The sequence below is a fragment of the Chironomus tepperi genome, unplaced genomic scaffold, assembly GCF_022539635.2.
Source record: "Chironomus tepperi strain 1889 unplaced genomic scaffold, CSIRO-AGI_Ctep_v1 contig_221, whole genome shotgun sequence".
Classification (NCBI taxonomy): Eukaryota; Metazoa; Arthropoda; class Insecta; order Diptera; family Chironomidae; genus Chironomus; species Chironomus tepperi.
In genome coordinates this window covers 162,922-185,067 of record NW_027226343.1, presented here as the reverse complement: position 1 = coordinate 185,067, position 22,146 = coordinate 162,922, and the positions used below count along the sequence as shown (strand labels likewise).

Below are 22,146 nucleotides of genomic sequence, written 5' to 3'. Positions count from 1 at the left end.
GACTAAAATTATCATGAATTAATTTAAGGTAATCTTCTAGGCGGTAGGAGTCAATATGAAGAATATTGTTCTTGAATTTTGTCGACTTCTTATAATTGTAGTTGATTATTTGTGGTGTGAAGCAGCAATTGAAGAATTCTTTGATAAGAAATCGAACCTCTCATCTTATAATAAAGTTAATTGATTGCTAATTTTAACTTAGTTCATTTTGTTGAAATTACACATAAAGTTGACATTTGTGAAAGGCTCTGTTTAAGATTCTTGTTTGTTGGAAGTGACTACTTGTGACATAAAGTCATAAAACCTACAACACTTGTCTTTTGTCAACTCTGGTTTCAATTTAACCTTCCAAATCAGAATTATTCTTAAGATTTTAGGATGCTGTTAACCAAAGAGCAAACTGCGGTCGTATATTCATCAGGCAAATATCAAGAGGATGCTAAGAAGACTCCAAACAGTATTTGCGTTGACACTCAATTCTCAATACATAAATATTAATTAAACTCCGTGTCAATGTTGAAATATAAAAAGCAAATCAAAGTAGCCTTTGAGAGAACTTTTCATTGAATAATTGAGTGAGAACAAGTAACATTTCAGCAAGGGAATTTTAAATTAATAGTCAGTGCTAGTGTAAATTCAAGAAATCAACTGGGGGCCATTATGAAGATTCATGGTGAGTGTATAAATTTTGAAACGACTGTCGACATGTCAATGTAATTTTACTCAAATGATTTTCATATTTTATGGACGTAGGAAGTTTATGTCTCAATCCTATCAAATTTTGAGGCTTATTTACTTTGTAGAATCGACACTTAGTGTTAATATTAATATAAATCATACTCACATCGTTACAAATGAAATCCTCATTATCACAAAAAATGTGATTTAAATTTAAATCTTTATTCCACAAATTTTGAATCATTCGTCTTTTATATCCATTAATAATGTTGATTGTTTCTGATCCAATAAATCCCATCCTTAATAATTTTTTTTTTTATCCACGTGTACAAAAAAATCCTCTCATACGAACACACTTGATATTCATAATCTCATTAACTTCTTCTTACTGGATTATGTGACAATAACAATTTTTCCTTTCTTTTTTTGAGTCTCTTGTTCACTTTCAATGCACATGACACACACTTTAATATAATATTCCATATTCATACAAATTTTTTTTTTATTTATGTTTTGTGTGTATGTTATCATCATTTTCCATAAATCTCTCCACAGATTATTATTTCTCATATAGAAAGCAATCACGATGACATTGAAGATTAAAATGAAAAGTAATAAAAGAAGAAGTTAATCGTTTGAGAGCGATGGCATTTCATGTGTATGTATATAATATGAATTGTATATTAAATATAAATGCGAAAATGTAATGAAGAAGAATGAGTAGATAATTTAGAAAAAGCTTTTGAGGAAACCGGCAGCCTGTTGAGCGGGATTGGCGGCCTGTGTGGATGGGATGTGAAAAAAATCATTGATTAGTAAATATGAGACGAGGATGTCTTGGGTAGACGTAATGATGTTTGTTGTTATCATTTTGAACATTAAGACAAGGTTAAGGTGCCTTTACAGTATTGTTTTTGGATTCAGGTTACTTTACAATGCAACTTTGAGATTAAGGCAACTGCACACTTCAATAAGTGATGTGAAGGTGCAGGAACAGTGTCAAATTGAAGTTCAGATGCTTCACATCATAGGTTTTAGGCATATGCTATAATTTTGATGCTTATGAACCTTTAAACACCGATTTGTAACCTGAAACACATGTGTTTTTCAAACTATGTTTCGCAACACAAAGTTTGCTGTGTCACACTCGAAATATTTTGAGAAATACTGTATTAAACTAGTGTTTTCCAAACATTTTTGTGTCACGACACACTTTGGTGATAACTCGCAGCCCAAAACCACACATGACATGGTACATTACACTACTGTGCCGCGACACACAGTTTGAACAACACTTGTATTACACCCTCACAAATCTTAATAACAACAAACATTAATGAGTCTACCCCCGACGACAGAATGAAAAAATCACAATAATGAATGTCTCATCATTAACATTCATCAACTTACTTCTGCTTGTGCTTGTTGCTGTGCTTTAAGTTTAGCTTGAGCATTTTTAAGAGCTCTGCAAAAGATAAAAAGAAAGGCAAAAGTTTATTTAATGAGATTAGAAAGTCTAAGACAATAATTTTCATTACTGTTGTAGGTCCATGATTGTCTTCTCTTTGGAATTTTGTTCTTCTTGTGACATTTGCACTAATTGAAGCAGTCGTTCTGTTTCTGCTGCTCCACGTTTCGATTCTTCTTTGGAGTCTTCAAGGTGTTTTATTGTTCTGTAAGAGAATTTTTGGGGTAAATTTATTAATTATGTTTGATTGAATTAGTGTCTTTTGTAATAAGCAGTAATTAGACTGCTATTTTGATAATATTTCAAGTATTTTTTGAAGATTAATGGTTTTGGTTCGTGAATTTATGGTTTTTTACTAAGCATTAAGTAGATTAGGTGAAATTGAGGAGGATTTAGCAATTTAGACTGTAAGTCGTGCCTTAATTGGATCTTACAGTAAATTTAAAACAAAGAATAAGCAATGTCAATGAACTTACACTTCAAGTTGATGCTGTGTATCCATCAATTTCTTGCTAAGCTCTGTCGTTGCAGCAGCAGTTCCACCTGCTTTCTGTAATGATTTTTCTAATTGATCCATTTGTTCTTTACGCTTATTAAGCTGCTGATTGAGCTCTGCCACCTTTTGTTCTTTTGCTTCAACATCTTTTCGTTTCTTCTCGACAGATTTCCTGTGTGTCAATGAATGAATAAGTGTGTGTGTGCATGAATGGAGAGAAAAATAGAAGAAAAGAAATAAAAAAATCCAATAAATTCAAGTAAAATGATTCCACCCACTTCTGTTCATCAAAGGCCTTCTTTTCATTATCAAGTTGCATTTTTGCATCTTCAATTTGTTTGATTTGCATCTCAAGTTGTTTCCTCAACTGCTCATCTTGTTGTTGATGACTAACATTATTTTGTGATACTGATTGAATCTTCTTATTTGCCTCGAGTAATTCAATTTGACTCTTCTCAAGCTCTTGTACCAACATTTCGAGTTGCGCTTGGAAACGATCTCGTTCGGTATTTGCTGCTTGAAGTTCCTTCTTGAGCTGCTCGAGTTGTTGATTGATTTGTGCATTGTTTTGTTGTTGATTTGGTTGCTGTTTCGATTGTAATTGTTGTTGTTGTGTCTGAATTTGTTGTTCTTGTTGCTGAATTCTTTGATCACGTTGTTGAATTTGTTGTTGAACTTGTTGGAGTTGTTGGTTCTGTTGCTGCATTTGTTTGTCCATGGCTTGTGTGTGTTTTTGGAATTCTTGTATTGCCATTTCGGCTTTATCAGCGCGTGCTTTTTCTTGTTCAATGACTTTACGCCATTGCTCCAATTCTGCGGCATTTCCGTTGCCCCGTGAACCTGCTTCTTGGAGCATTTGTTGTAGTCGGGCAATTTCTTGTTGCATCTGTTGGACTTGTTGTGGACTTCTGTTTCGGAGGCTGTTATACATTAAAAAATATTAAATTTTCAAATTTTTGACATAATTTTTCATGAACTTACGTATTGTTCTCCTGTCGCAGCCGTTGAAGCTCTTGTTCAGCACCAGTCAATTCTTTCTGGAAGTTCATCAACATCTCCTGACTCTTTTCTAATTGTACAACCAATTGATCACGCTCAGCTGTCAATTGTTTTGCATCAGATTCAAGTTTCATCATATTCTTCTCAATTTGTCCCGCATGCATATCTCTCTTCTCGTATACCTTTGCATTTTGTCTCATTGACTCTTTCTCAGCTTCAGATTTCTCAAGTAATTCAAGTACACGATTAAGTTCAGCTGACATTCGTTCAAATTCGATACGTGTCGATTCATATGCTTCTTGTTGCTTCGTCATGTGAATTTGAGCTTTCTCTAACTCCTTTGCCAGTCGACCTGCCTCGAGTTCGGTTGCGTCTCGTTGCTGGAATTATAATACTTAGCAATCTACTCAAATAATAAAGGATTTTGATCTTACCTGTAAAGTCTTTTCCAATCGCTCCCTAAGTCGCTCAACTTCACCTCTATCGGCCGGATTCATTGATTGACTTGGACTTATTGTATTAATAGGACCTCCAGTACCGCCTGTCGCTCTCATTCGTTCCATTTCTTTTACAACTCTTTCGAATTTATCTCTTAATTTCTCATACTCAATATGTGTACGTTCTAAGTCATTACGTTGTTTGTCTTGATTTGTTACATACTTTTGTGTCTCTTGTCGTGACAATTCAAGTTGAAGTGTCGTTTCATGTAGCTTAGCTTCCAATGCACTCAAGTCATTCTCCTTAAGTTGAAGCTTTTCTTTGAATTTCTCATATGCTTCCTGCTCATACTGTGATTTACCACGAATCTGTTCCAATTCTTGCATAACCTTATCCATTCGTTCACGCAGCCGTTCATTCTCTTCCTTTAGTCGACGTGACTCCCGTGAGTACTGTTCTGTCTCTTGTAAATGACGTAATTCTGCTTGAGATTTCTCATAACGATCTCGCATTTTCTCTAATTCTAAATTGAGTCGTGCAGCTTCCTCGTGTGCACTTTCAAGTGCTGCATTGTTTTTAGTTTGTGTATTGTGACTTCTATCGACCTCGTATGTAAGTTTCTCAACCTCAGCAATCAAATGCTCCTTCTCGGCTTGCAATTTTCTCATATCGCTTTGGAACTTATCAGCACGTTCACGATAAAGATCAACTTCCTCTTTTGCCTTATCTTCAAGTTCCTTTGATCGTCCCAATTGTAAGGCAGCACGATCACATGCTTCTTGCAAACGTGACGTCTCTTCTTGTAATTTTCTGAAATCCTCTCGAGCTTTAGTAGCAGCCAAAGTGGATCTTTCGGCTTCAACTTCAAGTCGATTACGATCAGCCTCAGCTGTATCGACTCTAGATTGAAGTCTATAGATTTCATTTTGTGCCCTATCATATTTCTCGAGAATTTTCTCAAACTCTTTTGTCGATGACTCCTTTTCATCGATTAATTTTTGACTAGCATATAATGCCTTATCCAATTTTTCTTTGAGAATACCAATTTCTGACAATGAATCGTCACGTTCCATTTGCAATTTCTGATGTATTGCATGTGTCTTATCCCAACGTTCTTTAAGCACATCGAATTCTGTCTGTATTTGTTCTTTCTCACGTTGTGCTTTTAACATTAAGCTCTGCGAGCCTTCATTACGCTCTTTCACTTTTTCAAGTTCTTCGAAGAACGTATCACGTTCCTTTTGCACACGTATCATTTGACTTTGCATTTTTTCGCATTTCTCACGATAACGTTCCATGTCAATTTGAACTTGTTCGCGTTCTTTTTGTATGCGAGCTGCTTGACCGAGGGCTTTATCGAGGTTCGATTGAACATTTTCAAATTCAAATGTTTGTTTTTCTTTCTCGAGGGTGAGCTGAAATTGAAATTGAGGGTATTTGGTTAATTTAGTTAAGGGAAAAGTTTTTATGAATTTTTATTTTGTTTGATGAACTTTTGGAAGTTGTTGGGAGAGGCATGGTTAGGTGTGGGATGGAAGGCATATGCCACAGGTAGTTGGACTCAATTCATTTGAATATAAGAAGCTTAAAGCAATAAAATTAAAATTCTTACCCGTCTGATTTCAGCAGTAGCTTTTTCCAATTTCTCCTGCAAATGCTCAACATCACTAGTTGCTTTATCGAGTGAATTCTGTAATTTCTCTTGTGTAAGTTGCGATTTTCCCAATGTAGCTTGCGTTCTCTCCATTTCCTCGCGTAACTTTTCCATTTCACTTGTAACCTTATCACGTTCATTGTAGTAACGTTGCACAGTCGTCTGATGACGTTCAAGCTCTTGTTTGACCGTGTCTTGTTCTTGTTGTGCGTTTTCTAATCTTGCTTTTAAGCGATACACTTCATTTTGACTCTTTTCAAGTTTCTCCTGAATGGCTGCATTTTCTGCTCGTGACCTTTCTGCGTCACTCTGTGTTTGAGTTTACAATAAATTCATTTTTTTACGATTGAAAATAGGGAAGAAAAGAGGAAAAAAATATGGAAATTTATTTAAATCTTTTGTTCATTTTTCATCTTGCTTTATGACTTTTACGAAAAAGAAAGATTTTTATTTAGATATTTTTTTTTATTATTGTATTGTTTTATATATTTTTGGCAAGGCAATATTTTATGTGAGAGTATATTTGTGGATATAAAAAAGAAATTGATTTATAAGAGAAGTTCAAATTAAATTCAAAAATCATAAAATAGTCTTTTGGAACATGAGTGGATTAGGCGCAGTTTCCTTGATTTTGTAGATAAATGTTTAGTTTTTGATGCTGTCTATGGCAGTGGCTATCAAGCTATTGAAGAGTCAAATCTAGATTCGACTTTCAGTTCGAAATTAAAAAAATTGATCTAAACTCATTCAAAACTTGAGCTTGATCAAGACCTGATACTTAGTTAAAGACAACACAAACGAGCATCATGAGAGCCATTAAATCATAACATGAATCATAGCCAGACTAACAATCCAAATCTTCTGGAAAATGCGCCAATAATCAAAATAAATAAAAAGATTTTCTAAATAAAAAAATTTCAATGTCTGATAGATACAATGATGCGGATGCAATTGAGGATCATTTAATTCTTCATATATTGGAAATGGAGACTTGCTTTATAACATACCCAAAAAAATACAGAATAACTCGTATCAAAACTCAATTCAGAGAAAGGAATGAAAATAATTAAAAAGCCATTCTGGTGCAATGCAATTTTAATGTATTTAAAACTCATACGTAGAGTTAAAATATAAATGGAGAGATGAGATCAAGAGCAAATTGACTTTTTTATTTTGGAGTACATAATGGAAAAGGAATTAGATTTGGATTATTTATAGATTAAATGTTTTGAGAGTTTTTAGATAAATTAAGGGTGGTTAAATGACATAATTCTCATCTATTTTCAATAAGCTCTAAATAATCGACTGTAAAGCTTTTTTTTTGGAAATATTCAACGAAATTTAAATAAATTAAAAAAATATTAAAGAAATTTAAAATTATTGTGTGAATGAAAGTATATAAAAAATATTTCAATAAAGCACGCAGAAAATTCTATTATATGATAACGTAGGCTTTAATATTTGGAACAATGCATTAATAGCTCTGTCAAGGCTTAACAAAATTTCATTATCTTTATAATTTATCAAGCTGAACTTCTTTGAGGAAATTTTGTCAGATTTTGAATTTTTCAAAATATTCTTTATTCAAGAAATTTAAATCTTTTCATCAACTTAAAGTTTAATTTATTTGAATTCATTTAAAATTTTTCTTTAAATTTAAAATTTAAAATTACAGAAAAGTTAAAATTCAAAATTTTCTAAAATTAAAATTCTTGAATTATTCAAAGTTAAAATTTTCAAAAATCTTTAAATTTAAAATTTTTTAATTCCTTTAAAATTAAAGTTTTTCAATTTTTTAGTTTTTCCAATTTTTAATAATTTTGAATTTTTGATTAAAATTAAAAAACCTCAAATTAAGAGTTTTCCAAATTTTATTTTAAATTTTTTTGTTTAAATTTGCAAACCATTTTCGACGAATTCTGCACATGAACTTTATAAATAAACGTGAAATTCTCATGGAAATCCATAAAATGATGTCATGCAAAACTTCATTGCTACTGCGAATCATGAAAACGAAAACTGACTCTGACAGCTGAATTCATTGTTAGATAGTATTTTACAGCATTTTAATTAGAAAATTTAACTGCAATATTACTTAAAAGCGTAAATACCACATGATTCTATTTATGATAAATGAATATAAATCACGATAGTTTTAGTAAACTATTTTTAGTAATCCAATCTCATCCGTGCAGCTTGAAAATTTTTCATCGGGAATTTAATGGATATATTCAATCAAAAATTCCTGATTTGAAATACCACGTAAATTTTATGCAAGAAATATTTTGCATAATTTTCAATGATGAAAAAAAAAGAATCTTTTGAATTTGTAATGTTTGAATATTTTTGGGAACTTTTTTGTTTTCGGTTCTAAAATGTTGGAGAGGAAGTGAGGAGCAAAAAATTTGAATAAAATCAAGGCCACGAGGATGAAAAAAATTTTATTTTATTCAAATTTGTTAGAATCTTTAAGACTTTACTTTAAGGTCGATAAAACTTGTGCCTGATCCATAAAAATAAATCATTCAAAAACATTTAATTAACCACAAATATTTTCTAGTTTACTATCATTTTCATTCCAATTCCTTAACCATACACACTTCTATCTAGGGTTCGTCAAAACTGTATGCGCATATGCGTGCATACGCATATGCGTGCATATATGCGCATACATATGCATATGTATGCATTTTTGTTTGCATACAAATTAATACAATTTTTTTGATTTTTCAATATTTAACTTTTACATAACTCTAGAAAGTGTGTTTTTTAGCATTAACTAACTAGTATTAATATAAAAAACCAAGAAAATGCTAATTTTCCCAGTTAATTCTCTTATTTTATTAAGAAAAAAAACCCTATAAAATGTAATGTTCTGTAAAAGTTTTCTTAAATTAGGATAAACGCCTTAATTAATGCATTTTCCGTGTAATTTTAATGAAATTAAGATGAAAAACTTAAAGAAATATGATTTTCACCTCCAATTTTCATTTACCAGATTAAAAAATGATTTTTGACGAATTATTAATTTAAATTTGTATGCATTTGTATGCATTGTATGCGCATACTGTATTCGCATACATTTGTACTGTATGCGCATGTATGCACATGTATGCGCATATTTGTCGAACCCTACTTCTATCTAATCATATCCATGACAATATCTTAGGTTTTACTGCTAATGGTAGATAATTTCATGTGAAATGGCTTGAAAGGAAAGCATTTAATCAAATTTTTTCCTAGCTTTATTTAAGGTTAGAAAGATGAGAAATTTTGTTGACCTTTCATTTTCTAAATTAATGATTCATAGTTGATTTTAATTCCATTTTTTGCTTATTTTTTCTCTTGACTGTTGATGAATAGAAATTGCTTTTCTTTTGTAGATTTAATTTGTTGGGAAATTATGTGAGATAATGTTTATTAATTATGTGAAATATGTTGGAAATATGTTAAATATTCGTATAGAATTAGCTTGAAATCTTAAATTATGCTAACTAAGGTTAAGAACAATGTGAAAATTTTGTTAGATTTGATAGGATGAAATGAGATCTGTAATAGATTTTTTGCAATATTTAGGCAGAATTCTTGAAATTCTTTCGATTTCTTCTTAAGGTTTGAATTTTAAAATATTTATTTTGTCCTTAATCTCAATCTTTGAATGATTTAATGAAAATATGTTCGAATATCTCGCATTTAAAGAAAAATTTACTTGATGAAAGCCGATCAAAGCTTTTAAATTTGCATTCTAAATTATCAACAAACTTTAAATGCCATAAATCTTAACATGCAAATTGTTTTCTTAAATTATGAGAATGAGAATCAAACAAATAGGAACATATAGGCGATTACTCAAACTTATTTTTTGTCCTTTTGTTCCCAATGTATGACTTATAATTGAATCTAACAATTTTTCACTAATCGTAATATTAAAATTTTTCTGTGTGCCTTTTTTTTTTCAAATTTCCATAAACAAAATTAGAGTTTTAAAGAAAAAAAATTCATAAATTGAGTTCAAAAAAACTTGTTTGAATTAAAAGAATGAATTTAAAAAGAAAGTAAAAGTTCAAAAAAGTTATAAAAAAAGAAACTAAATAAATAAAAGGGAACTCGACACATTCGCAACAAAAATTTCATTTTTTTTTTCTTTTTGTTGGAGCGTCTTATTTTGTAAATCATGATTACTTACAAAACTTTGTAAGTTTGTCATTTCATCCTAAAAGTAAAAAAAATACAAAAGAAAAAGTAGAAGTTTAAAAACAGAAATAATGAGCTGTGTATTAATCTGTTTAATCCCTGTAATGTGCATTTCTCGTTTTTGAATTTAATCGCACACAAATTTAATGATTAAATGAGAAATGACCTTTAATGATTCATTGCATCTCATATCCATCGAAATAATTAGATTAAAAAAAAATAATTTTTAAAATAAAATTTTTATTTAGAGATGTCAGTTTCAACGTTTCTATTTGCTTTATGTGTGATTTTATATGTGAATGGACATAAACATAACTTGGCACAAAGCTACTTACTTGTGTTACGCGTAGTTCCGCTTGTGTTCGTCGCAATTCAGCAACTGTCTTATCGGCACGCTCTTGAACCCGATCGAGTTCTTGTGATGATGAGTTACGTCCAAATGATACCTGAGGTTGTGATGACATAGAAGCAAACTGATTCGAATTGTGTTAAGCAACAGTTTTTGAATTTTGAGTGGATTTTTCAACATTTTTTGGGGTAGTTTTAGGGATTTAAATTTATCCAGGTAGGATTTAAGTCATTCAAAATGAAACTGACAACCGGACATACAAATCTTCTTATTTTAATTCTATCATAAAGTTAATCTTCACCAAAAAAGCAGAAGTACTATTATCCACATTAAATTGGTCGAATTGGATTTGTCAGACTTTAGTCAATTTTATACTTACACTCACCTGTGACCGCTCAAGCTCAGCACGTAATTTATCGTTCTCCATTTCTAGTCGCTGAATCTTTGACTCCCAATCCACATTACGACGATAATCCAAGTCGGCTCTCTCGCGGTCTCGTTCTCGCTCACGCTCACGGTCCCGGTCGAGTGTAGATCTCGATTTGCTCAATTCACCGGACTCAAGCTTTGTCTCAAGACGATCCTTTTCGGATAATGCTCGATGCAATCGTGTTGTCAATTTATCAACCTCACTTTCGAATGAATGAAGCTTCATTTTGTACTCGGCAATTTCACGTTCATGAAGTTCTCGTTCCTCAATCTTTTCACCTTCGGCACGATCTCGTTGTTCACTATGATATGATGAGATATGGATAAGAAATGAATTTAAATGCACACATGCGACCATAAATAATAATCACATACCGTAACATGTTCACCTGCTTCTCCTTATCGCCGATTTGTTCTTCAAGGCTTGAAAGTGCTCCTTCGGAACTACAATGATGTGCTTGCATTGCCGTAAGTCGTGCTCTTGCCATATCAACTTGATTGTCCTTCTCCTTCAGTAAATCCTCAAGATTTTCAATCTTACGTTGCAATACACTAATTTTTCTATCTTTTATATCTGTGTGTTCCTTCATCTCCGCAAGCTCTTGTTGTGCACGATTACGTTCCTGCTGTGATTGCAATGCACCCTGCGTCTTCTTTTCAATCATTCGATTTTTCTCTTCCAAACGATTTCGCAATTCTTCGACCTAAGCTCGCGAATGATAAATGCACAAGAAGAAGATACAATTTTTTTTTTTGGTATTATGATAAATTTACAATAATTTTAAGCATGACGAGAGAAATAAATTGTTTAGATAATCAACTTACATCTGCTTGAAGCATATTGTAATGTTCCTCTTTTGCACACAACGATTCCTTCAGCACGGAAATGTGACGTTGATAATCCTATTGAGCATTTTTTAAATTTAATACATAATGATTGATTGAGTAAAAATGACTTTTTATTTTATTTTCGTACATTGTCTTTTATCCTTACCTGATGCTGCTCTTCAAGTGTCTTCATTTTTGCCGCCATACTCATTATTTCCTGATCGCGTCTCTGTATCTCAAGACGAAACTCATCCAACTTGAAAAAGTTTTTTTTTAAAAAAAGAAACAACAAATTTGAAATGATAAAATGCTTTTGATTTATGAATTATTCACTAAGTATGAAGGGTGGGGGGAAGGATAGGATGTCATGAAATAATAATGATAATAATACATAGTAGCATGAGAGATGATGAGAATGGATTATTTCATTTCATTTCTCTTCTTATTTTATTGTGTTAATGATGATTGTGAGAGAATAAGGAAGTGAAAGCATATGAGGAGTGGAATATGGTGGATTATTAAAGTATGAGAGTTGAATTAAAGGATTTTGATGAATTTGATTTGATGAAAGTTAACGCATTTGTGGAGAATTTAAGGGATTTTTGAATAATTTGTAGATTTTTGAATTTTTGGGATTTTTGGAATTTTGTGAAAGTTTCCGAAAGGCTCATCATGTAAGAATCACGAGAAATGCAACTACAGAGCAACTCTTTCTTAAAGTCGGAGTTCATGTTATTTGGTCTTGGGTGAAAGCTAAATCAGCTTGAAGCTGGATTTTTGAGGCGCTTTCTGGGGTTATTGTTGTAAATTAAGGATCATTAAGTAAGTCGTCAGACAATTTCTGACCTCTGGATACGCTCTAGCTAAGGCAGTGTTCTATAAAGTCAATTTGGTGTGTTAGGTAAAACTGTACGAATTAAAGCAACTCATTAGATAGCCATGTATGTGGTTTGAGTAACACTGCTTTATTGGCTCATCATTGTCCCCCTTTTTTACCTAGCAACTAGAGCAGCTAGCATCAAGCCTTCTCTTTCATCAAAAATGCGTTAACTTTCTTTCATCCTAGATAAATAATAAAAAATCTAAATAAATTAATGCTTTGTTTATTTAAATAATTCAGTTGGCGAAACGGAGTAGATGTTAACTTTGAGTTCTATTTTATTTGCATATTTTAAATTAGAATTAAAGTGAATTTACTGAATATTTTAATAATGTTTTTGAACTTTTTGAAAATTTTATTAATTTTTAAAAATAAATATTTATGTATTGCTGAAATTGTAAGAGCATTTTGTAATGAAAATTAAATATTCTATGCTGTTCCTTAATATTGAGCACAAATATTATTCAAACATAAATTATTTAATTTGAAATTTTATGCAAATATTGTTGAATGTTAGTAAAATTTATTTGGTAAACACCCATGGTTATGAAAATTCTAAGAAATGTCTTCATTGGATATACAATATATTTTGGTAACCAAAATACTGAAAAAATAAATAATAAAAATTCTTATTTAAATGATAAAAAATCGCATGGGACACAAAACATCAAACTGTGTGCCATTTTTTCTCGTTTGCCGTGCAAAATTTATGGCTGTAAAAAGTTTTTTTTTTTTTTTTTGTTAAGGGTGTAAAGAAATTTATGAGAAAAAAATCGTAGAAAGCAAGGCACAACCATACACTAGGGATGCTTAAACATCTATCTTCGTTTTTTCTTTTCAAGGCCTTTTTTATATACAACCTGAAATGAATATCCATGCACAGCAGTTTATTTTTGTCTTTTTGAATACAATTTCAAGTCAGTTCATATGACTTCCTTTTTGTGTCATCACATTTATGTCATCATACAGCAGTAAATTGTATCAGTGTAAAGGAATGGGAGTTTCTATTTTATAGGAATGACATGATTTTCTATTTCAATGTTCTCAATTCAGTGACATAAAAAAATTATTATTTTGTATGACAATTCTAATTCATTTATTGAAGATTTACAACACATTTCATGTGGATGAAGACATTTTAAGTAATTTACTTAAACTATTTTTCAAACATTAAATGCAGTTATAATGATAGAATGGAACTAAAGCTGAGTATTGTTGCAGGGTTGACAAAATAAATGCTTGTAGTGATGTTATCAGCAATTTTGAGGTTGAGAAAGTTGCAAGTAATGCAAGAAAGTTTGTAGTTGACAAAATTAAGCTTGAAATTGTCATTTATTGCTGATGGTCATGAGCAGTTGGACTAAATATAGAAGCATTGAGCGTTATATTGATACTGACAATGCAGTTTCATTGTTTTTTCTATTTTTGGATTTGTGTCTTTAAATTTAGTAGTTTTGAAACGTTTTTCTTGCTTCGGATGACTATTTTATCATCCCCGAGCGACCCAAATTAACAATGCCCTGTCAGGGAGCTTCTTTCGTTTAAATAGTTTATTGACACCAAATGGAAACCACCTAAATTTGACAGCCTTATGGACAAAATTAGACGCATACTATTTGATGCCAAAAAAGCTTTGGCTAAGCCTTAAAACTCCGCAGACCCCTCCTCATTCGTGTCGCTTGGGTTCAACCACATAAATCGACATTTGGCAACCCTGTAAGCATTCAACTTGCATTCCACACTTTAATGTCATTAAGAATAAATCTTCAAATGAAAATAAATTGAAATGTCATTAGCAGAATGGTCGTTATGATGATAATTTATGGCGCTTAATGTTCATTTCTTGTGTGTTCGTGTCAAAACTTAGCAACTACTTGAAAGACAATTTGATGAAAAAAATTCATGTTTTTTCTTTGCGATAATTTTTTTATTCATTTTTATTAGTACATTATTATTATTAATTTTTTGTGTGTGTTGTTCATACTGTTAATTTTTAGCGCATTTTTGAAATTTTTTTCAAAAAGGTAGCTTAATAAGACACTTTGTTCGTTCATCGTTCGTTCGTCTGTTCGGTCGGCTGGAACGCGAGATCTCAAAAACTAGACATTGTAGAGAGCTCTTTTGTTTTATTAGCTTCGTTCTAAAGTTATTGGGTTATCGGTCATTTAGAAGTTTCAAATTAAATACTATAATTAACAGTTTTTCATTTTCAAATACAACAACAACAAAAACAACAATTGTTTTAAATTTTCAATGTTTGAGTTTTTTCAGTGTTAGCAATGTTTGAATTTTTTTACCGTTAAAATTATGAAAATCCGTTAAATGATTAAGTTCTTAAATTTGTGGAAGTATATGCATCTTGTTTTAAGATCTGAAAGTTACTTGGATCACTTCTTTATGTGTTTGGATTGACCTGAATCTTACTGGATCTTGTGTTTTAGGTCAAGTGAACTGACTTATTTTGTGTTTTAGCAACCCTGGATCTTAATCTTGGTTTTTAGGTTTGGAAGTGACTTGGATCTTACTGGATCTTTGTTTTTAGGTCTGGAAGTGACCTGGATCTTACTGGATCTTGTGTTTTAGTTCTGGAAGTGACTTCTTACTGGATCTTGTGTTTTAGGTCAAGTGACTGGATCTTACTGGATCTTGTGTTAGTTCTGGAAGTGACCTGGATCTTACTGGATCTTGGTTTTTAGGTTTGGAAGTGACTTGGATCTTATGGATCTTTGTTTTTAGGTCTGGAATAAATCTGTTTTAGGTCTGGAACCTGGATCTTACTGGATCTTGTGTTTTAGTTCTGGAATATCTTAATCTTGTGTTTTAGGTCTGGAAGTGAACTGTCATTAGCAGAATGGTCGTTATGATGATAATTTATGGCGCTTAATGTTCATTTCTTGTGTGTTCGTGTCAAAACTTAGCAACTACTTGAAAGACAATTTGATGAAAAAAATTCTGGTTTTTTTCTTTGCGATAATTTTTTTTTATCCGATCATTTTTATTAGTACATTATTATTATTAATTTTTTGTGTGTGTTGTTCATACTGTTACTGATTTTTTTCATTTATTATTACATTTCCATCTGATTTACTCACAATACTGGTAACTGAAATTGCATATAAAAATTAATACAAAATAAACAAGAAATTGATTTGATTTTAAAAAAAGGCAGCAAAATATTTTTTTTTTTTGATTTTTTCCATTAAAATTAAATTAAGGAATCGAATTTGATTTTTCTCATCGTAATTGTAATACGAAGGCATTGAGCTAACTCTTTGAGAGTGAATGTAATTTTTTTATAACCCTTAACATAAATTATTTATGAAATTTTTATTTGACACCATCAAGATACATCATGGTTTAAATATTGATGACAGATCAAGTGAGTAGAGGAAGTTTAGAGGGTAGAATTGAATGAGTAACTGAAGTATGGCCGGTCTGGTTGTGAGTTTGAAATTTCCCAAGCTGCACGCTGCAGCAAATTCCATTAATTGACGTCAAAACGGACAAAATATCATCAGGGAAACTTTTTGTCTTGATATCAATGCGGTAACAAAATGAGCCTAAGAAACCACATTTTGTTATTCAGATTATTGCCTGAAATTGGCTTTTCAAAGGACTCTTGGTTAGGAAACTGTTCTTAGTGTTAGGGTTTATAGGGAAAAGGTGTAAAAATGTTGTATTTTGGTTCAATTTTGATGTTACTGAACGGAGGGTCTAAATTTTCAAAGGTTCCCTTATTCACAAATCTACTCACCAAAATTGCTTACAGAAGTCGAAGTCGGCCTAATTTTAATCGAGTTGACTACTTGCAACTGATTCGACTTCAAACTCTGAACTAATACATTTGGTAATTTACACATAACATAGAAAGCAATAACCCACAATCAAATCATAATTTAAACCCTAATGTACCTTGATTTTCACGCTATTAAATTAATTATTCTTAGCCATAACTTTTTTCAATCAGTTACACTGACCACCATCACTTGTAATAATTATTTTTTGTAAGCATAATCAATGCACTATCATCTCGTTTTTAAAAATTTCATCATAAATAAGTACACAATCATAGCTTCTGGCATTTTAATCTTCATTTTTTGTTTCGATTTTATTATTTTTTTGTATATACAATTTAACCGCTGGCATATCAGCAGCTTGTTATTGGTAGTAGATTGAAATATATATAAATAAGTATAGAAAAAGAGAGATGATGAAGAAAAAGGTCAAGGTACAAATACATACTGCAAAAAAATGGTCACCTGAGGGACAAAAAAGGAAGGAAAAGCTTGATTAGCTAAATGTCTAATGATGTTGAAGAAATGTATATCCATAATAAGGATTACAAGACATGTCCAATTTTCATAGACACAATACCTTAGATACTGTTTGTCACTCAGGATACAAAGTCTTGTATGTATACTAAATTCTATCTGGATTTTCTAGAGGGGATTTTTTTTTGTTAAATATAGCAAATAAAAATAAAATTTTACATCTCTATTGCTTCGTTGAAGCTCTGCTTTTCTATTTCCTGTGATAATTATTACTTAATAGAAAAAGTTTCCTGAATAGGAATAGTCTTTTTTTAAATGTCACAACAAGATTAAAGTTTTTTTTTTTTAATTTTAATTTCTCATGAAATATATTGCAGATATCGGAGATTGTGAAGCTTTTGATAGGTTGAAGATATGATATGGAGGTTGGCGCGTATGGAAATTATTAGAATTTCGGACAATTTTTAGGGTTTTTTGAGTGGAGAAAAATACGGTGTAACTAGTTAAGGGCAGGTTGATGCCTAATTATCAAATTTTGAGTTTTCAATAAAGTTTATGTCACTTTAGTAGTGACATGTCCACGAATTTTATGAGACAGAATTACACATGGGAGCTTCAAAAAGCAGTAAGACTCCACATGTCTCAATCTGATTTCATAGAACCAGAATTGAGAGAACTTTGGGAGTGTGGACCAAAAGTCACAAAAAGCCTCAAGATTCACAAAACTCCCAAAAGAAAGTCAAATTGAAGCCTGCCAAATCTGAATAGTACATTCAACTCGACTTCCACACAAACATTGCCCCAAAAATGTCCAAAAAATAAATTTTAAAGGCTCTGTTAAATAATAAAATTCTATTCAATACATTTAAATGTCTTAATCCTCATAAATTGTAACAAAAAAAAAACTCAGTTAAGGAAAGAAAAAAATCTATAAAAATTATTGACTATAAAAACCTGATTGATTGTATTAAAGCTTCTTTGCCTATGTCAAGCTTCATAATCCCCGGATGAAAAAAAAAATTGGAAAATATTAGAATGTCTATTTGTCTCTATTTTCTCATCTATATAAATCTTATAATACTTTGTATGCGTAAAAGCGAGATAAAAAATGAATCCCTGTGAGGTAGCTATAAATTTGGATTAATACAATTAACTTTATTGCCAAAATATGCAAAATAATTTTTTTTTTATATATTTTTAATGAAGTAAGGTTCGATGTTTTGGGAAAAATTAAAGTTACCTCACGTGGAACAAATTTTACTCGACTTTTTTTAAACTTGATTTAATTTTATAGCGTCGAAAAAAGATTTTTTTTGGATTCGCTAAATTCTTAATTTTTACATTTTCTTTTATTATTCACGATTGCATAAAATTGCATTATTTATTTTCTTCATCGTATCGTTAATTGACAATATTTTAAGTCATTAAATCTTTTTTTTAAATTTATTATGAACTTTCAAAAAAGAATTGAGGATGAAATTGTTCAGACATAAAATTTATCAAAAAATGTCTCAAACGACAAAACATTTCCATCCGCAACACATTGTAACTCATCAAAAAGCTCATGGCTGACTGAATTTTATAACATAAGAATACATAAAATAGCCGTGAAAGCTTCCAATTTTTTGATTCGAAAAATATGTCATCGTAAATTTTTTGTTGGTGAAAGCTCACCGCTGGGACATAAGAAAATGCGATTTTTTATTGATTTTTAAGTCTTTTATATGAAATGAATTAAATTTGACATCTTTATGGCTTTAAAAAAATTGGAAAATATTTCGAATGACACAATTTATTTATGTATATAAGGATCATGTGTTGATATATGAGCAGCTGTTGAGCATTCGTTATTGAAGGACGGGCTTTGGATGTGATGTAAGGAATTTTAATGTTAACGATTTTTGAGTCAAAATGGGATTTAGGGTGATTTAAATTGAGGGTTGTGGAGTCGACTTTGAATTTGGGTTGTAAAATCGAATTGAGTCGAGGTGACTTCGAGATCTGCTTTTAAGAGTGACTCTTGTTGTGTGGTCTTTCCTTAATTCAGACAAATTGTCCACATCACAGACACTAAGCTTAGAACAAAATGGCAGCTAATTTGCAAACTTGGCTGTTTTCACCAGTTAGCTGTCACTTAGTTCTTAGCATACTGCAGTTTAGTCGCTGTTTTAGCAACATTTTCATAAATGTCAATCAGATCTTCATTCTAATTGATTAGCATTTAAGTTTCTTATAATTTCTGTTGTATAGGTAGCAAAAGGAATCAGTCCATAGCTCAAATTTCAAAGACTATGAATCTATTTCAAGGACAACTGCTTCAATTGCATCGTTTCACCTAATTCCATGTCTTTTTCATCCTCCATCATCAAATTTCATCCAAGATTTCATTTTTTTACCAAAAATTCATTCTTCAATTTGACTAGAAAATTCAACAAATCTTCTCATATATCAACCACATTAAAAGTCACTTGATGCCATCGTGTCTATGAAATTTTTTATCCCTTTTATCATCTCTCAAAAAATCAAAAAAATATACAAAATTCCCAAAATTCATTAAAAATAAGTTAACAAATCTCATAAGCACCATAAAACGTTTCAATTTTTGATTACATTTACAAAATATAATTTCATATTCAAAGCTCATTATCTTTTATCATAAAAAATATCTCTTGAAGCTTTTTTTTTTTCGTTCTACGCACAGGCGCAAAATATTTTTTTTTTTCATCATTTCAAGCCATGAACTTCCGATGAGTTATTGTTATTTTTTTAATATTTATGTAATTATTTCATAATATGTTAAATATCTACATTATGTACTCTCATTATTAAAGTGTAATGTGTGCATGGAAGCATGAGGAATGTGTGTAATATGCGTCAATAAATGTGTTTTTATGGGTATGGGAATATTCGACTATAGAGTAGTATTTATACAGTATTATCGACTGAGTATGTGCACATTTGAATGATTTTTAGTGAGACTTTATCGGTTGAGATTTTATTTGAGCTTAATGAGATTCATGAATGATTTAATGAGTTTATTAAACTTTTTTGTTTTCGTGAACATTTAAGGAGAAAATTCAACTTTAACATCAATAAACGCACTTTTCTAATCCTATCATAAGCGGAAATTAAATTGAGATTTCAAGACTTGAAGCTTTTGTTGTTGTTTTAAAACTTTTAAGGATCGAAATATTTCCTTTAATAATTTTTTACATTCCTTCGTCGAATTAACATCAAGCCTTGAAATTTTATTCCTAAAAAACACTCAGAATTCAAGGATATACTAATCTACATCCCTAAATACTTTCTATAATTTTTTTTTCGTCCGAAAGTCCTTAAATATCCATGACCTGAGTGCTTTCCAACTCTTTATTTCTTTCTATAAACTTCTATAAGAATTTTTAATGTAGAATTTGATTTTGCTATGCTAAAAATATCCACATATGCTTCTATCTATATAAATTTTTTTTCCCTAAAAAGTTTCCTCATAAAACCAATTTTTATGCTTCTTCACAATAGGCGAATTAATTCATAGGGAAAAGAAAAATTGTTTCTTTGAAAAATCATACTTTGTGCTGCTCACATTTTTGGTCTAATATTAAGTTTGTGTGTCTTTGTGGGAATTTTGTTAGTTTTTAATGATTATTTCAACATTGAAATGCTTTAATTTGAATATACAGATTTTAGTCATACAATTTAGTACAAAAATGATGAAATTAGTAGGCAAAATCATCATTTTATAGTTCAAAGTGTTAATCATGTAATTTGTGCCACTTTTTTACTCAATTTGAGCTTATAAGTTGCTTTAAAATCAATATCTTAAACTTTTTATTTAAGTTTCAAGGTTTTAGGTGAGAAAAATCCGCCATTTTGTTTTTAATTAACCAAATTTTTAAAAAATTCAGATAATAGAAATCAAGGAATGCGTATTTAAGAATTAATTGTGATTGTTTAAATCCTACCTTAAAAAATCTATCTGACTATGTTCAAGAGCGTAATTGTAATAGACTTTGCTCCAAATAGGTATATATGGTTGAACAGAATTTGAAACTATTTCAATGCCAACTTTGCAAGCGATTTCAAGATCAGCCATGTCTGTATAAAATTGTATTGGAAATGCCAGCTGAACCGCCAAACTAACTTTATTGTTTAACTTGCAATAATTCCTTAAGTACTTAACATTTACTTCACATTCATAGACTTGCTATAAAATTGCTATAATCACATAAGTGAGTAAAATTCCTTATCCGAAAATAGCATAAAAGTTCATTTAAAAATCCACGCGCACTTCCACTTAAATCAGACAAAATTTCCCCAAGAGACTCCCACACATCAGTATGCATGAAAAGAACCTTTAAAGTTTTCATTCGTTTTCAATAACAAGAATGAAAAAGAAAGAGAAAAAAAAATACTTTTAATTTGTTCTTTTTTGTTGTGTTTCATTCTGTATCATTGTTGATGATGTACATATTTTTGTACTTCCTTTCTAAATCTCTTGATAACAAAATAAAAAATTCAGTTTCGATTCGCTGAACAAACCCACATAATAATGTGCAATTTGAAACACAACAATTTATAGACTTTGAAAGCTTAAAAAAATTCTTTTGAAAATGTGTGGGATGAAAATTTTTTTGGCACTTTTAATTATTTGTTTGATTGAAGAATTCCTTTTGAAGCCACTTGGAATGCTAAGCTGAATTAAATTAGAGAAAATTATTCAATTTTGATGCAAATTTCAAATTTCAAATTCAATATAAACATTTTGCATTTGAATCAGGAGTGGACAACCTTTTTTAATTCACGGCGTTCCTTGTTGATAAGCCTGGACTGAAACCTTACGCGATAAACGGTTCATGGCAATTCCAACAGTTTTTGAATACACACTTGCATCCCCCAGCACACAAGTTGCCCACCACTGACTCCAAACATAAATTTTACATATCATCCGCATTTAAATGCATAAAATAGAATTCTTGTTAACATTTCCTCTGTTAATTTAACAAATCACCATCTCAGAAAAATTTTCATTTATTTTCCATCTTTATGTATTTTCACCCTTGGGTTGTTTGAATGCTTTCGGTTCTCTTTTTTTGGGTTTCCTACTTAATTTTACTCAAACAGAGTACCACAGCCTTGCAGCTGTTATCATAATAAATGAAGAAAAAAAGACATTGAAACAAGGCAAAAAAAAAAAAACTTTTTGGCACATATATTGTATATGCTCACTTTTACAGATGTAATTTTATGTCATGGCATTGGAAATTTTTCTGTTGTGGCTTTATTTTTTGAGGTTAGATTGTAAAGTTTGGACATTTAATTACGGTGTTCTGGTGTAATTTGGATTGGATTTGGAATTGTGGAAATTTAAAATTTTTACTTTGGTTTGCTTGGGATTTTTGTGAGTGCATTTTGGAGGTCAAGGAAGTTAGAAACTGAAGAATTTTGTTTGTTATTGCATGAAC

The 22,146-nt window shown here is 30.8% G+C and overlaps 1 protein-coding gene across 7 annotated transcripts in view; it reads right to left on the bottom strand.

Moving 5' to 3' along the window:
• brp (ELKS/RAB6-interacting/CAST family member bruchpilot) overlaps nt 1-22,146 on the bottom strand; it is a 74,613-nt gene that overhangs the window by 735 nt on the left and 51,732 nt on the right. For all 7 annotated transcript variants that reach the window (XM_070640744.1, XM_070640749.1, XM_070640746.1 and 4 more), the window contains 13 exons: nt 11,700-11,789; nt 11,531-11,608; nt 11,081-11,409; nt 10,656-11,007; nt 10,263-10,373; nt 5,692-6,042; nt 4,076-5,494; nt 3,624-4,021; nt 2,921-3,562; nt 2,623-2,814; nt 2,217-2,351; nt 2,089-2,143; nt 845-1,458 (listed from right to left, as the gene is read on the bottom strand). In XM_070640744.1, the coding sequence (XP_070496845.1) occupies nt 1,408-1,458; nt 2,089-2,143; nt 2,217-2,351; nt 2,623-2,814; nt 2,921-3,562; nt 3,624-4,021; nt 4,076-5,494; nt 5,692-6,042; nt 10,263-10,373; nt 10,656-11,007; nt 11,081-11,409; nt 11,531-11,608; nt 11,700-11,789 (4,203 nt within the window). In that variant the 3' untranslated portion in view covers nt 845-1,407. The remainder of the gene's footprint in view (nt 1-844; nt 1,459-2,088; nt 2,144-2,216; nt 2,352-2,622; nt 2,815-2,920; nt 3,563-3,623; nt 4,022-4,075; nt 5,495-5,691; nt 6,043-10,262; nt 10,374-10,655; nt 11,008-11,080; nt 11,410-11,530; nt 11,609-11,699; nt 11,790-22,146) is intronic.